General features: G+C 46.2%; 1 protein-coding gene across 11 annotated transcripts in view; it reads right to left on the reverse strand.

Annotated features, from left to right (window-relative positions):
* GluCl (glutamate-gated chloride channel) overlaps positions 1-14,011 on the reverse strand; it is a 57,562-nt gene that overhangs the window by 19,257 nt on the left and 24,294 nt on the right. For 5 of the 11 annotated variants that reach the window (XM_016984795.3, XM_008212938.4, XM_016984794.3 and 2 more), the window contains one exon: positions 10,177-10,244. The exons of 3 other annotated variants lie outside the window; for them this stretch is intronic. In XM_016984795.3, the coding sequence (XP_016840284.1) occupies positions 10,177-10,244 (68 nt within the window). 11 annotated transcript variants of the gene reach the window in all.

Below are 14,011 nucleotides of genomic sequence, written 5' to 3' on the forward strand. Positions count from 1 at the left end.
CTGCGAGCGAATCGTCGCATATTAAAATCAAGGCATATACAAATTTGATATATACTCATATAGAACATCGGAATATATAACGCTTGTTATTGTAGTTGTTGTAGTTGTTGTAGTTGGTGGTGGTGGTGGTAATTTCTCGGCGGTTGAATGTACTATACCGCTATCTGTCATATATATATATACACGTGTCTGCGTATATGGTGGTATAGAGAGGATACACAGGACGGGAGGACAAAAGGCTGTACGAAACGACGACGACGACGCGGTTATAGATAGACAGTAGCGAGAGATGGAGATACACAGAGAGGGAATATAGGCAGCAGGCACAGAGCGGCGGCAATGGCGGCGGCTCTGATGTATTCAGCGATGAAAGACAGAGATGGATAGACAACACGTAGTGAGCGAGAGAACTAGATACAGAGGAAACTACGCGCGGAGCCGAGGAGGACACGGGATATATATATATATATATATATATATATATATATATATATATATATATATATAATATATTATATATATATATATATTATATATATATATATATATATATATATATATATATATATATATATATATATATATATATATATATATATATATATTATATATAATATATATATATATATATATATATATATACATACATATATATATATATATATATATATATATACATATATATATACGTTGGCGGGGAGAAAGGCTACAGAGGATTGCGTGAATGTGACTATGTGACTATATGTCTATGAGCGACGAGTGTCGGTGCGCGCGTATAATATGGATGAGTGAGATAGAGTGCGAAGTGTGTAGATATAACGTGAAAGAGCTGAGAATCAGAGATAATGATAATAAAATATATGCCTGGGCGACGTGATAGACTGCGTGTGTGAGTGAGTTTGTGAGATATACACGCACAAGTGCGGGAGCTGATATTGCGAGATAAAAATGGACGGCGAGTATGTGTGTGTGTTATACATAATCGTGAGTGTGATATGGCGGTGATATATATATATATATATATATATATATATATATATATATACACATATACATATACATATATACTCTAGACAGACGAACGAGACGAAGCTCTAGACAGTGAGGTATCGGGATGCTCACTTGAGCGGCTATTTATCGACGGATATGACTAATGATGAGAGAGCTAGAGAGAGAATATAAGTGATGGTGATGACACAGAGAGCGAGAGATGATGAGAGGCGATGATGCACGCTATACATAATTAGATTGGTTAGTAAGTGGTGAGAGAGATGTACAAAATACGTCATATAATATTAAGTGTCACACTGTGGTTAGTATACAATAGATATCAATAACAATAGAGGTACGTTGTAAACACCCAGCATTGTTATCATATATTTATATACGTGTGATATGCGTGTAACTGCAAATATACGTGTTGAATAGTTGACAGACACATCTTGTATATTTTATAGTATAATAACAATGTAAAATCCGATCGACAGCTGCGATATATATATATAGATTAGTATATTACAATTCGGTTACAATACACGTAGTAGTAGTGGGTTGTATATATAAAATATATTCGGGGCGTGTGTCATTTATTCAGACTTACCATGGTAACGTCATCTATTTTTGAGATACTTCGAACAAATATGTTGACACGGACAACCGCGGGCCCATCTAACATAGCATAAAACAGAATCAAGAAATTAATCAGTCAGCCGTAAGTATAATGTGTGATGCTCGGCGCTTTGTTGTTTAACAGACACAGAGAGACATCAGAGTAAGATAGTAGTAGGTGGTGATCAGTGAATATTTCTCCTCGTACAAGGACATATCCCACACCTCTTCGCAATAGAGACGATCTATATAATCGAATCGAGAGCACATCGTCTGCGTATAATTTTTAAAGCCGCAAAGCTGCGGCGGCGCACGCTTTAATCCATAAATCTCGAGCTGCGAGAGCGAGCCGTCGTATATATAGCGCGAGCGCGAGATACATTTTTACCCTCTCCTACACACACACACACACGCACGCACGCACGTACGCACGCACACACACACACACACACAGACAAAAAGAGCTAGCTGCACTTTTGCCATATTCCCTTCCCCGTATACTCGGCAGTACACTGCACCTATACCCGCAACTCGTAAATCTCTTTGCCCAGCTCTTTGTGTACCTTTTGCTCCGACTCTCGCTCGCTCTCTTATATGTGTGCCTGCCTGCGTGCGCGTGTGTGTGTGTATATCTATAGCCTCCTTTTTATTTTCTGTCGCCGCTCCTCCCCTTCTTCCTTCGTCGCCTATAATATCTTGCGATATGTACACAGAATGTATACGCTACAGCAACTTTCCCTCGATATACCCCTGATCGTCCTGCAGTCGGGGCTATATATTTTTCTCTTCCGTCGACCGGCGGCTTTAGTTTTTTGTCCCTCCTACCCACCTCTATATATGCACGTTTTTATTCCTATGCTCGATCGATCTAACGAGCTTCATTTATCGGAGTCGCGAACTCGACGCTCGCCGAGAGCAGACTCTGTGTGTGTGTGTGTGTTGTGCGAGCGTATAAATATAATTCTTTTTCGCCTACGTGCGCCCTAATAAATTGCGTTTTATTGGCTCGACGACGACACTTTATGTACGCTCGTCGTTGTCTGTGTGTATTATGTACGTGCAGAGAGGGGGGGGGGGGAGATATTTACGGGAATAGCAGGTGGCTTATACGAGCATGTGTGTATTTATCGATTAGTTCAAGCGGTCTTTAGAGATAAGATTGAGCGTCGTCGTTGGCTCTATCTCTCTCAGCAAAAGACGTTTTCAGGAGAGCAAAATGGGCTGGAGATTAGTCCACTTTACGGAGTGATTTTTTAAGTAGTAAAGAGCGAGTGTGGTCGGATGGGAGAGATGGATCTCGCGTCATAAATATCCGCTCCGATCCGTTTAAGTGTACAGTATAACGCGGACAATCAGATTTCAGAAATCAGTGAGCGCGCGAGCGCTTTTACTGCCCCCACCGGCGATCAATCTCGCAATAAATATAGCCTTGTGTATGTAGTATATTTAAGGCCACTCGTATCTCTCCTTAATATACGACTCAATAAAAATATCCGCGACGATTTTCGCGTATAATAGCCGTTTCCGAGAGAATCTCCCGGCCGATGACCCCACCCACCTGAACGAGAGAGAGAGAGAGAGAGAGAGAGAGAGAGAGAGAGAGAGAGAGAATTAGTCGAGCACCAAAAAAAGAAGAAAAATCCGGCCGTTCAGCGCACTAATACACGCAACAAGCTAAAATTCCTCCGTGGAAACAAAGCGAGGCGCGGTACCTCCGTATAATACGCGAAAGTGCGCATCTCTCCGCATAACAACGGGTAAAAACTCCGGCCGCAGAAGCTAGCTCTCTCTCTCTCTCTCTCTCTCTCCCTCTCGACGCTGCAGTAAAGGCTCGTGAAAATTCGCGTTAATTCCCGCGAACAACGAGGCGGCGCGCGATATCCGCGCGCCCGGGTACAATAGCCAGGAGGGCGTCGAGTCGACGTATCCCCCCCCCCCCGCCCCTGCGTCCTGTACTACTCCATGCCGTACATACAAACTCGTATATAGTTTTGTCGCGTATACGCGCCCGCGCAGATTGCCTCGCGCCGCTGCACAAAAGCTCGCGGTGCGCGACCGCATCTTTATCCGCGAGCGCGCGTTTTACGCGCTGCGAGAGAGAGAGAGAGAGAGAGGGAGCCGAGCTAAATCCGTGCCGTAGTGTCTCTCTCCGCATATGCACGTAGAGATTCACACACACGTACATACACGGGAGGGCGAAGAACCGGGAGATATAGAGCGAGAGAAAAGTGCGCGCGTAAAACAGTAAATAGCCCTGGGAATTATACACGTTGCCTTTTCCCTCTATATGTAGTTTTTTGTCCGCGCGCGATCGCGAGCTTTGTGCCGCGCAAACTCGTTACGGTATGAAGCGCGAAAAGCCCCATATGCGGGCTTGCGCGGCGCTTATGTATAATGAAGAGGAAATACCGGACTGTAACGCGCTTTTGGCTCTCGCTTCCTTCATGTCGCGCGAGCATCTCGACAAATTGCAGCTCGGTTATATACGCGGTTTACGCTCTAATAGAGCGTCGCGCGCTCTAATTTCCTTCGGTTCCGCTATAGCTGGCTTTTAACTTTTATTGTCGAGCGTTGCGCGTGTGTAGATTGGACCGACCGATCGATTTTCGGATGGATATAATGCGCTCTCGGGGTATAATAATGGTCGCGGCTGTTTTCGCGTTTATCTGTCGAAATTTAAAGCTAATTCTCTTTCAAGGAAAAAATATATAGAGCCAATCGCCATAAAGTATACGAGGCGACGACTACTACTACAATTAGCAGCAGCGCAATATCGCCTCATATACGCTCGCGTCGCTTTGTTTTACGCCCCGCGATAATACGTACATCTCCCTTGCGCCGGGCGCAAGCTTTCGATCTCGATTGATCGTTTTCCGCTCGGAGATTTTACTCGGGGCGATAAATCGTCCCGCATTTCTTTCGCAGTTCTGTCCTATCCTGCGATATCTCCGTCCGCGACGCGAGAGAAAGATCTTGATGCTCAGTCGAGAATGTCTCGGGAGTTTGTTAACTCGACGCGGTGTGATGTATCGCTCGACGATTGAAAAATCGAAATTCCTTTTCCGCTAAACTGGACGCGCGAGATTTATGGCCGATTTTGCGCTGGGAATTTGAATCTCCCGCGCGAAAAAATACAAGACACGTATATAGCTGTTAAAATTCGAAAGCTTCCGGCTGCGCAACATACCGGGGCCGTAATTCCCTCAACTTCCCGCGGCGGCAACTTATCGAGCACGCGAAATACGCGCGTTGCGGATTACCGAGGGTAATCCCCGCGCGAGAGAGCTGGCGCATCTTTGCGCAAACCCTCCCAGCAGTATATACTATATAACGGCCGCTGGGGAAAATCGCGAGCGTTACGGTTTCGCGAATTTTCGCAAGCTGCAAAACATGGCTTTTCTCGGCCGCCAGACACACACTGCGCCTGATTGGATTTAATGGAAGTTAATTTCGTTACTGCGTCCGCGCGCTTCGATTTTACACAGCGGCGGCGCACATACTGCGCTCCGCTTTGTTCGCCTATACTCGCCTTTTATTTCGGAGCGGCGTGTGGGCTCTCTCGTAAAATTTTATGTGTGTCGGCGTCGCCGGGTCCGTTTGAATGAAGAGAGAGAGAGAGAGAGAGCCAGGACTGGTTGTGTGTGCGCCGACGAGACTCGGGGTATTGATTAATTGCAGCCGATTGCGAGCTTTCTCTGTCTTTCTCGCGTGAATTTTCGAGGCCGCGTGGAAAATATTCGAGGGGGGTTTACGATCGCAGCTCGATATTTTACGAGACGGAGAAGAAAGCTCCTCTCTGCAGGTGCAATATTGTCCTGCGGCGGCGCACGACAAAGCCGCGCGCGTATAAAAACAGAGCGGCCGAGCCTCGGAGGGCGGCGCATTAACTCGATAGGCGCTGCATTTAATTATCGCGCGACCTCCCTGCCATTAACGACTCCATTATATTCCTCGGCGCAGATATACACACTACCTCGACTATCTACGGTACAATGGAATTTTCCAAAGTATACGTGTACGCACACACGCGCGCGGCTCTCCCTCTCTCTCTCTATCTATCTATCTATCTAGCGTCACGTCGCGCACAGAGGATCGGCGCACTCGGTCAAAGGGCTGCCGGTCGAAAACGAAATTACCGAGTGGTTCGCAGCTCGGCTCCGTAACAAGATTGCCCTGCGTGGGCGTGTGCGCTGCTGCAGGCTCTCTCCCTACATACCTCGATGTAATTTTCGCGGTTGCTCGATTTTTGACGAGCACACGTTTCTTGCACACGAGCGCCGGGCGAAAAGACGCGGCTGATGCTGCTGGGAGGACGATCGATCGGCACGTGCGCGAGGAGCAGTAGTCCATTAGCCATTTATCGAGCTCTCTCGATCCTCCCCCGCCGAGCACCACTGCGATTCGAAGCGCAAGCTCGGGAATTGTTGAAAAAAAGCTCGGGACGTGACGACTCTGTGTTAGATATATTTTCACACGCGGCGAATATCAATGCGCGAAATATGTACGTCGACGCGTGCAGTGCTGTGCGTATGGGAGGAAAATATCGGAGCCGGTGTATTTATGCTCGTACAATAATTAAGTATGTACGGCGCGTGTTTATACCGCGAAAAATTCACCGCTTGGCCAATTTATTCGCAGCCGCGCGTGCGCGCGAGCTAAATGCAAAAATATGCGCGCGATCGCTTGTACATAACAAAGATATAACGCGACGCGGGGAAAAACTATCCGGCGAGCTCGTGAAATATGCGCCGCGCGTTTTTCATAATTCCCGCCGCGGCGAGCTGCCTGTTTATTGCGTTTGTCTCGCGTATATTGACTGATTTCCGTGTATGAATGCGTTCGGAAGCACGAGACGATATACTTCTCTCTCGCGGTTCTAAAAATAGAATCATACCTACATTCCTCGAAAAATCCAACGTCGTGTATAAACAAGCTTAGGCAAATGCAACACACACGTCACGAAAGAACTTTTATACGTACTCGCGAGGCTCTGGCGCGTATATCCTATAAAGAAATATATCTCTCGATAGCAGCAGTGCAGCCTGGGCGGCTTATTCAATTTCCTCATTGATGAAACGGCCATGTGCGTGGAGCGAAAGATCGTCTAGTGACCTACTTTTTGCCCGACGACGACGCTGGCCGCGACTTTGATAAAGACGAGGGTGGGAGAGAGAGAGAGAGAGAGAGAGACATGGTATATTCAGCAATTCATAGCCGCACGAAACCGGGTCACGGACATCAGAGCCGAATGCAGCCGCGCTCGATCTCGGCTTTTTCTCCCGCGGCTCGGATTTGATGCGCTGCCGTTAAAGGTGCGAAAATATCTCGGAATGTATCATCGGACCTTCGCGGAATTAATTTCCCAGGCGACTTTTTTGCCCAGCTCGTGATGTATAGGGTACCGAAACACGCGTAACTGAACTTCACGAGTTTCGCCTTTATATACGAGATAGTTCGCTTTACAGCCAGCTCTCTCTCTCTCTCTCTCTCTCTCTCTCTCTCTCTTTCTCTCTGGTAGATATACGTACGCGCTAGCTACATAGAAATGAAAGTAATTAAACTTTTTTCTTAAATATTTGGCCGTGCGTAAGCAGATGGTAATTAAATCCCGTGAGCGGTCGGTCTTCCCGGAACTACGGGATTAATCGCGTTTCTTCCCCTTTTTTTCCCTCATAGCAAAGTTTTCAGCTCCCGCGCGAATCAATATTTTTCATTCGCGTGCGCTACGAGCAAACAGCTCTCTGTGTACTCGCGATTAGTCGACGTAATTGATACGTCCTTTCCTGCGCGCGTTACTCCACGAGAACTGCCTGGCAAGTCGTTAACGTTCTCTCCTCCTCTGTTCCTGAATTTTTGATGCCCGATACTACTGCAGCAGCTATAGGGATCGCGCGCGCGCACGTAAGTCCGTTACTACTTAACGGAGTCGTGCTGCAGTCCTACTTAAAACTGAACGAGAAGTCGTCGGCGCGTCGCGATAGTAAGTAGTAAAGAGCGACACGCGCTCGTAAAACTCTATAGTGTATAGCAAGCCTCAAAGCACCTCGTCAGCTCGCGCACGCAATCGAAAAAAACCGGCAGTCGTAGTCATTCGCGCGGCGATTTATATACCGGCGCACACTTTCTCTCTGTACGTTGCCGGAAAAAGCTCGTTTCGACGCTAGCTGCTGTGGAGATCCAGTGGCGTATTTTTTTTTTTTTTTCAACGTTTAACGAGGCGATAGGACTGATGAAATGAGCGTGGAAAAACAAGGCCCGGGCAAACAAAGTCGCGGACTCGTTAATTCGTCCCGGAGAGCTGGAAAAAAAGAAGCAGCTGCGCATTTCGTGAAAATTTATATCTCCGCTGAAACGTTGATCAACGGCGGACGAGGCTAATTGACTCGAGACTTGCGCACACTAAATGGAGCGTTTGACGCGTTATATCCGGCGGCTGCGCGTGTGTGTGGGTGTGTGTAGAGTATACTCTCGGAGTATGTACACAGTACACCAGTGCATAAGAGTCGCGACAAAAGGGTTCGAAGGAAATGACTGTATCATGTCCTGCGCGTATACACATATGCTCGAAGCAGCTCTGCTAATACAGGAAGAGAGATGATCTCTGGGCGAGAGTAGGTCGACGACTATGAGGTTGCCTGCGTGTCGTCGGCGACTGACACTTGAGTCAGGGCTGCGGAGGATTCAAAAGTAAGCTGAGATCTCCGAAGGAATAAGATGACGGGGTGTGTGTGTGTGTGTGTGTGTGAGTATAGAAGCCGTGGTTGCATGTTCACAGGAGACGTGTGTCTTGTTAGGCCAAATGACGACGAAATATCGCGCGAGCGCCTGCTGTAGGAGGTGGTAATGGAGGTATAATGCATTTCTGGTGTTTGTCAGGACATGTGTTGATGTATATATAATACAGGCGTGTATCGTGTATGTGTGTAAGTGTGTGTATAGAGGGGTCGTATAGTATACAACGTATCTATAGACAACCCTTCGTGGCCTACGGCTTGTCGGGGCGACGCGACTGATTACTCAAAGGATGTCTTCGCTGTCGGGAGAGTATACAGTTTTCGCGCGAGCGAGTATTTGTATATTATATACATATTCCGATTCGACGTCGCCCTGGCAAGCAGCATTATTATATACACTCATTCTTCTGCACTCGCTGGGACATTATGCTCATGTATATGTGCGTTCACTCGTCATCATCATCGTACTTCGATGATTCTGGTCAATAAAACAAGCTGAAATGCCGCATGCCTGCTTCTCTATTCTAACTATATATGCTGGGGGCTCAAGCTGATGATCAATCGGGAGGTAATGTATGTATATATAAATGTAGAGGCGCAGTCGTATACATATGCGTATCTGTGTCAAAAACGATGCATTACGTACACAATGCTCGGGAGTATCAGAGAAATCAACGTGTGCGCATTCTGTTCCGTGTGTATGTGCGTTTTCTGATCCAAAAAAGACTATTCTCCCGCGTGTGTAGGAGGAATGTGGAGAAAGAAAAAAAAAGAAAAAAGTAGCGAGTTTATACGTGCAAAAGAAAGAGAAAGAGAGAGCAGCGAGTTGACAATGTCTCAGGTCAGTTGCGACCCTCAGAGATGTTTTTTTGCCTCTGCTACTGGCACTATTCCGCTTATGTACTTCTTTGTATACTTCTGTGTTCTACGCTGGCTTATACAGTCGACGTCTCTCTTTCTTTCTTGCCGTCGTCGTGTGTTCGTTTATACGTTCGTGTGTGTGCGTGTGTGTGTGTGTGTGTCTGATGTGTCGTATACGTGGATGATTGTCTCTGAACTCGGTCAATCGGTTGCATCGGTTGAGTTCTGGCAAGTCAGTATATTAAATACGAGGTTTCCAAAAAAAAAAAATAGAGAAAAAAATCATAAGGGATTTACTATGACGGATATACGCTACACCCTAAGGGGTATGTACTTTCATGGATATAATATGCTATTGCGCCTACTGTATATAATTATGTATATGTATAAATAAATGGTTGCGATATCATGTACGATGCTTGATATGTATATAATATAATATATATAATATTTATGCTCATATCATATTCAACAGTAAGATATAATGTAATAGCAATGTATAATATACAAATGGGATAGACATAAATATATGTATAATACGTATGTATATATGTAAAAGAACAAAAGAGAAGAGAGCACGGGCAATGTATAATATATGCGAAAAAACTCAACTTCGCGGGCTATATACTACGTTCGCGGTATGTATACGTGGATATATGCATATGCCAGCTGCGAGAGAAGTCGGAAAGCTGCATTTTCGTTTATAATTGTTTATTTTAGTATACACGTTTATTCGCAGTTTTATATGTGTAGAGGGAAAAAAACCAAAGAAAAGGTGTAAACAGGCTATGTTTATACTCTGGCATTAGTTATCGTACACATTCTTTAACGTTCTATGTATATGCGCTTGCTTATGCTTGCTTGTTTATGGTATATAATATCAATTATTATTCTTTTAAGTTATATTGCAGTGGGTTTAGATTCATTTTGGTTGACAGTTTGCTTGCTTAGCATTTCGTTCAATAATACTTACCATCTTGATGTCACTTATTGTGGCAATGCTTCGCACAAACAGGTTTACCCGGACAATGGCCGGCCCATCTAAGGGCAAAAACAATAGAGCCCCTCTTTACAAATCAGTCATTTCTCAGGAGACATATCGATGGCAGTTTGATTTTTTTTTCTTTCGTTTTGTCTGTTCGAGTTTGAACATGATGAGAGAAAAGTACGTTTGTCGTGAAGATATGATGTCGTATAATAATGTGTTCTTTGTTCTAGACCTCGACGCTCTCGACACTTAATAACGACAAAAGAGTTATACATGTTATTGCTTTGAAACATGCAAAGGGCTCGAGAAGAGCACTGCGGATTCGTTTGCTATCGTTTAAAACGATCTCACTGTATATAATACACTCGTCGTTTCACAGTCGTGAAAACTCCGCGTCAAAAAGCCTATCTTCCGTTTCGCTCCAATTCAAAGCGGAGCCGACGCGCGATAAGTCTCTCGAGCCGCGCGGATTATCCGCTGCGCGCGCACTGCGCAAACGGAACTTAATTATTTCCTTATCGCGTGTTCTACCGCGTATTCGTTACGATATTTCGTCGGCGAAAAAACGCGAAGAAGCAGCAGAATAAGAGAGAGAAAGACAGAAAGCAATCTCTCTAAACGCGAGCTTTCTTCCTGCTCTCGTGATACACGCGCCCCATACCCGCGCATATATATATATATATATATATATATATATATATATATATATATATATATATATATATATATATATATATATATATATATATATATATATATATATATATATATATATATATATATATATATATATATATATATATATATATATATATATATATATATATATATATATATATATACACACACATACACACACACATATACACGCGAAAGATAAGTCCTAACAATTATTTCTCCACTGCGACACACCGAAGCCCGCGAGAGGTATAGGAAGAGCGTGCTTATTCAGCTCGAAAAACAGAAACAACAACAGCCGGCGCTCGCCACTGGAACAAAAGGAGAGGAGTCACGGTGTGTGTATATAACGCGGCAGTTCCGCGTAAAATTTAGCAAAATTATCGCGTAAATCGTCGCGAGCGCCAGCGAGCATCGGCGCGTAACGTCTACACCCTTCTCTCTGTCTCTCTCTCTCCCTCTCTCTCTCTCTCTCTTGCAGAGCACAAAAGCTCCGAGCGCTTGCTCGCAAGCTCCGAGATCCAGATAGATACATAAAGACGCCTTATACATTTATATATACACTCGCGGATGTATATATAGTGGTAGGGAAGCTCTCGCGCAAACGAAAGTTTTCCGAGAGGGACTATCTGCGCGCCCGGAGCTTTTGTGTGCGCGGGGCGCGAGTTGCGCGCGAATCGACGCTTTCTCTCTGTCTGCTGCTGCTGCTGCTGTCCGCTGGTGCGAGGCTACAACTTCTTTAACGAGTTGCCGTTCACGAGAGAGAGAAAGAGAGAGGGAACGACTCTTTTCGCGGTCGGTTGCCCCGACGACAATATCGCCCCGAATGCAATCAACGAGCGGCTCTCTCTCTCTCTCTGTGTTGGAGAAAGCGAGAAGGTCTTCTTATAAGTTGCGGTGGTCGACGGAGAGAGAGAGAGAGAGAGAGAGAGGGAGAGAGAGAGAAACTCATAACTTCGAAAGCGCTCGTTTCGATGCTTGCGTCTCTCTCTCTCTCGCAGGACTCCTTTTTTCGCGCCGCGCCACTGTTTCGCCTCGTTCGTGTTCGTAGAGCCGCGGGAGGAAGTCGTGGGGGGGGGGGGATTTTTTCGCGCAAAGCTCCCTCGTTTACTTTATCCGTCTTTGTTTACTTTATTTCGAGTTCGTTGTTTTGCATAAAGAAGTCGCGCGTAGGCGACGTTTCGATATAGACGCGGCTTTAAAACGTTAGTTAGGAGACGACTGTTATGTATATTTGTGTGTGATGTACACTGAAAAAAAACACAGTCGTTTCCGCTGTAAAGTCCGGTAGTTTCAACCGTTCTGCCACCGTAACGACAGTTCAGTAAAAACAACGGTGTGCCACTGGTAGTTTTGGCGAGTCTTCGTACAATGACGGATTACTGGTGCGAGTTCAGTTAAAATGGCTGTTTTTTTTTCAGTGTATTTATATTCGCATTCAAATCAAGCGCGCTAATCAAGACAAACGAGCGGAATTTAACGAGATATCAAAGTAACCGAAAGCTTCGCTTTTTTCGGCTTCTCGAAGCGCCGACACACGATATTAGCGCACCCCCTAGCCTTCCAATTAAAACTGACCTCTCTCTTCCGTCCGCATAACGATCCATCAACGCGGCACGGATTCCTCGAAAAAAAAAATGGAAAATTGCCTCGACGCCGTCCTTGATACTCGCCTCGAAAAAAGCAGCTGGCTGTGCAAGACAGAGATAGGGGAGAGAGAGAGAGAGAGAGAGAGTGGAAGCAATAGAGCTAGGAAATTGTCCGGACTCGAGTGTTTGGTAAGGATCGTTCGTTCCGCCGCACATACACACGATGCGGTGCGCATATATCCGTATTGGGGCGCGCAATATGTCCTCGAGTGCGGACCACTCGAGGCAGTAGCTTTGGCTTTTGATCGCGGCGCGAAATATGCCGATCTGATTGAAATCTCTCTCTCTCTCTCTCTCTCTCTCTCTCTCTCTCTCTCTCTCTCTCTCTCTCTCTCGCAGCAGCTGCTGCAAGAAGTTTAGGTATATAACAATAGTCGGCCCGGCTGCGACGACGTCTCGGGAGCTTCTCTCGCGATGCAATAATCGCTAGCAGCGCACTCAGCAACTATCTCCGTCTCTCTCTCTCTCTCTCTCTCTCTCTCTCTCTCTCTCTCTATGCAGTCTATATAGATGTATATAGAGGCCCGTTCGCACAACATTTGCATAATTCTCGATGTCAGACGCTCGGCGTGCTCAGCATATCTCCGGAGTTGCAGCCTAACCGCACCGCACGCGCGTCTCTGCAGCTTGCAGGTAAGGTTTGAGTAGTGCTGTGTTCGACTAGAGAGAGAGAGAGAGAGAGAGAGAGAGAGAGAGAGAGGAACGCCGCTTGCGACCGCATACTCTTAGATCAGCATTCCAGCCGCTATGGACAACGCGAGGCGAGGACCTCGAGAGCGAGGGACGGCGAGCACAGCTGCGCGGATGACCCTATCTCTATCCCCGGCGAATCACGTCTGTTTGCCTCTCGAGCTGGCCTCTGGCTTTTATACGCTATATATTTCCTATACGTCTTACAACGTGTACCAGCGGTGCGAGGTGCACTCGATATTCTCGCGTCGATAAAATTGTTTCTCCTTCGCGCGAGTCGACGTAGTCGTCGCATGCGATTTGCATGCATTAAGCGGGAGCTTTTGAATTTTAAGCGCGCCTCGTGTCGCGCCTGCCGAGTCATAATAACAATAACAATACTCCGACGACGACGACGTACGCGAGGCGAGGCGTCTAGAGACGCTGCATTAATTGGGAGGAAAAAAGAAGAGAAAGCTCGCGCAGCTGTCCGGTGTGGACGGAGCTTGCGGTGGCTCGCGCTGTACATCTGCAGAGTAGTGGCTCAGAGAGAAAGAGAGAGAGAGAGAGAGAGAGAGAGAGAGAGAGAGAGAGAGAGAGAGAGAGAGAGAGAGAGAGAGGGAGTGTAGGCAGGCGCCGGGTCGCGGCGCGCGCTCGTCGTCGATCGATCGAGCCGCTGATTCTTCTTCGCTCTGTGCCGCCGCCTAGGCTGATGCTGCTGCTGCTGCTGCTGCAGCGCCGTGTCCGCGTGATCGTTGCGCTTGGGAATATATTACGAGCTTGCAGCGATTAAAGTTGGATGTCTTACTGGAAAAAGCGGGGAT

This window comes from Nasonia vitripennis, chromosome 4 (genome assembly GCF_009193385.2).
Source record: "Nasonia vitripennis strain AsymCx chromosome 4, Nvit_psr_1.1, whole genome shotgun sequence".
NCBI lineage: Eukaryota > Metazoa > Arthropoda > Insecta > Hymenoptera > Pteromalidae > Nasonia > Nasonia vitripennis.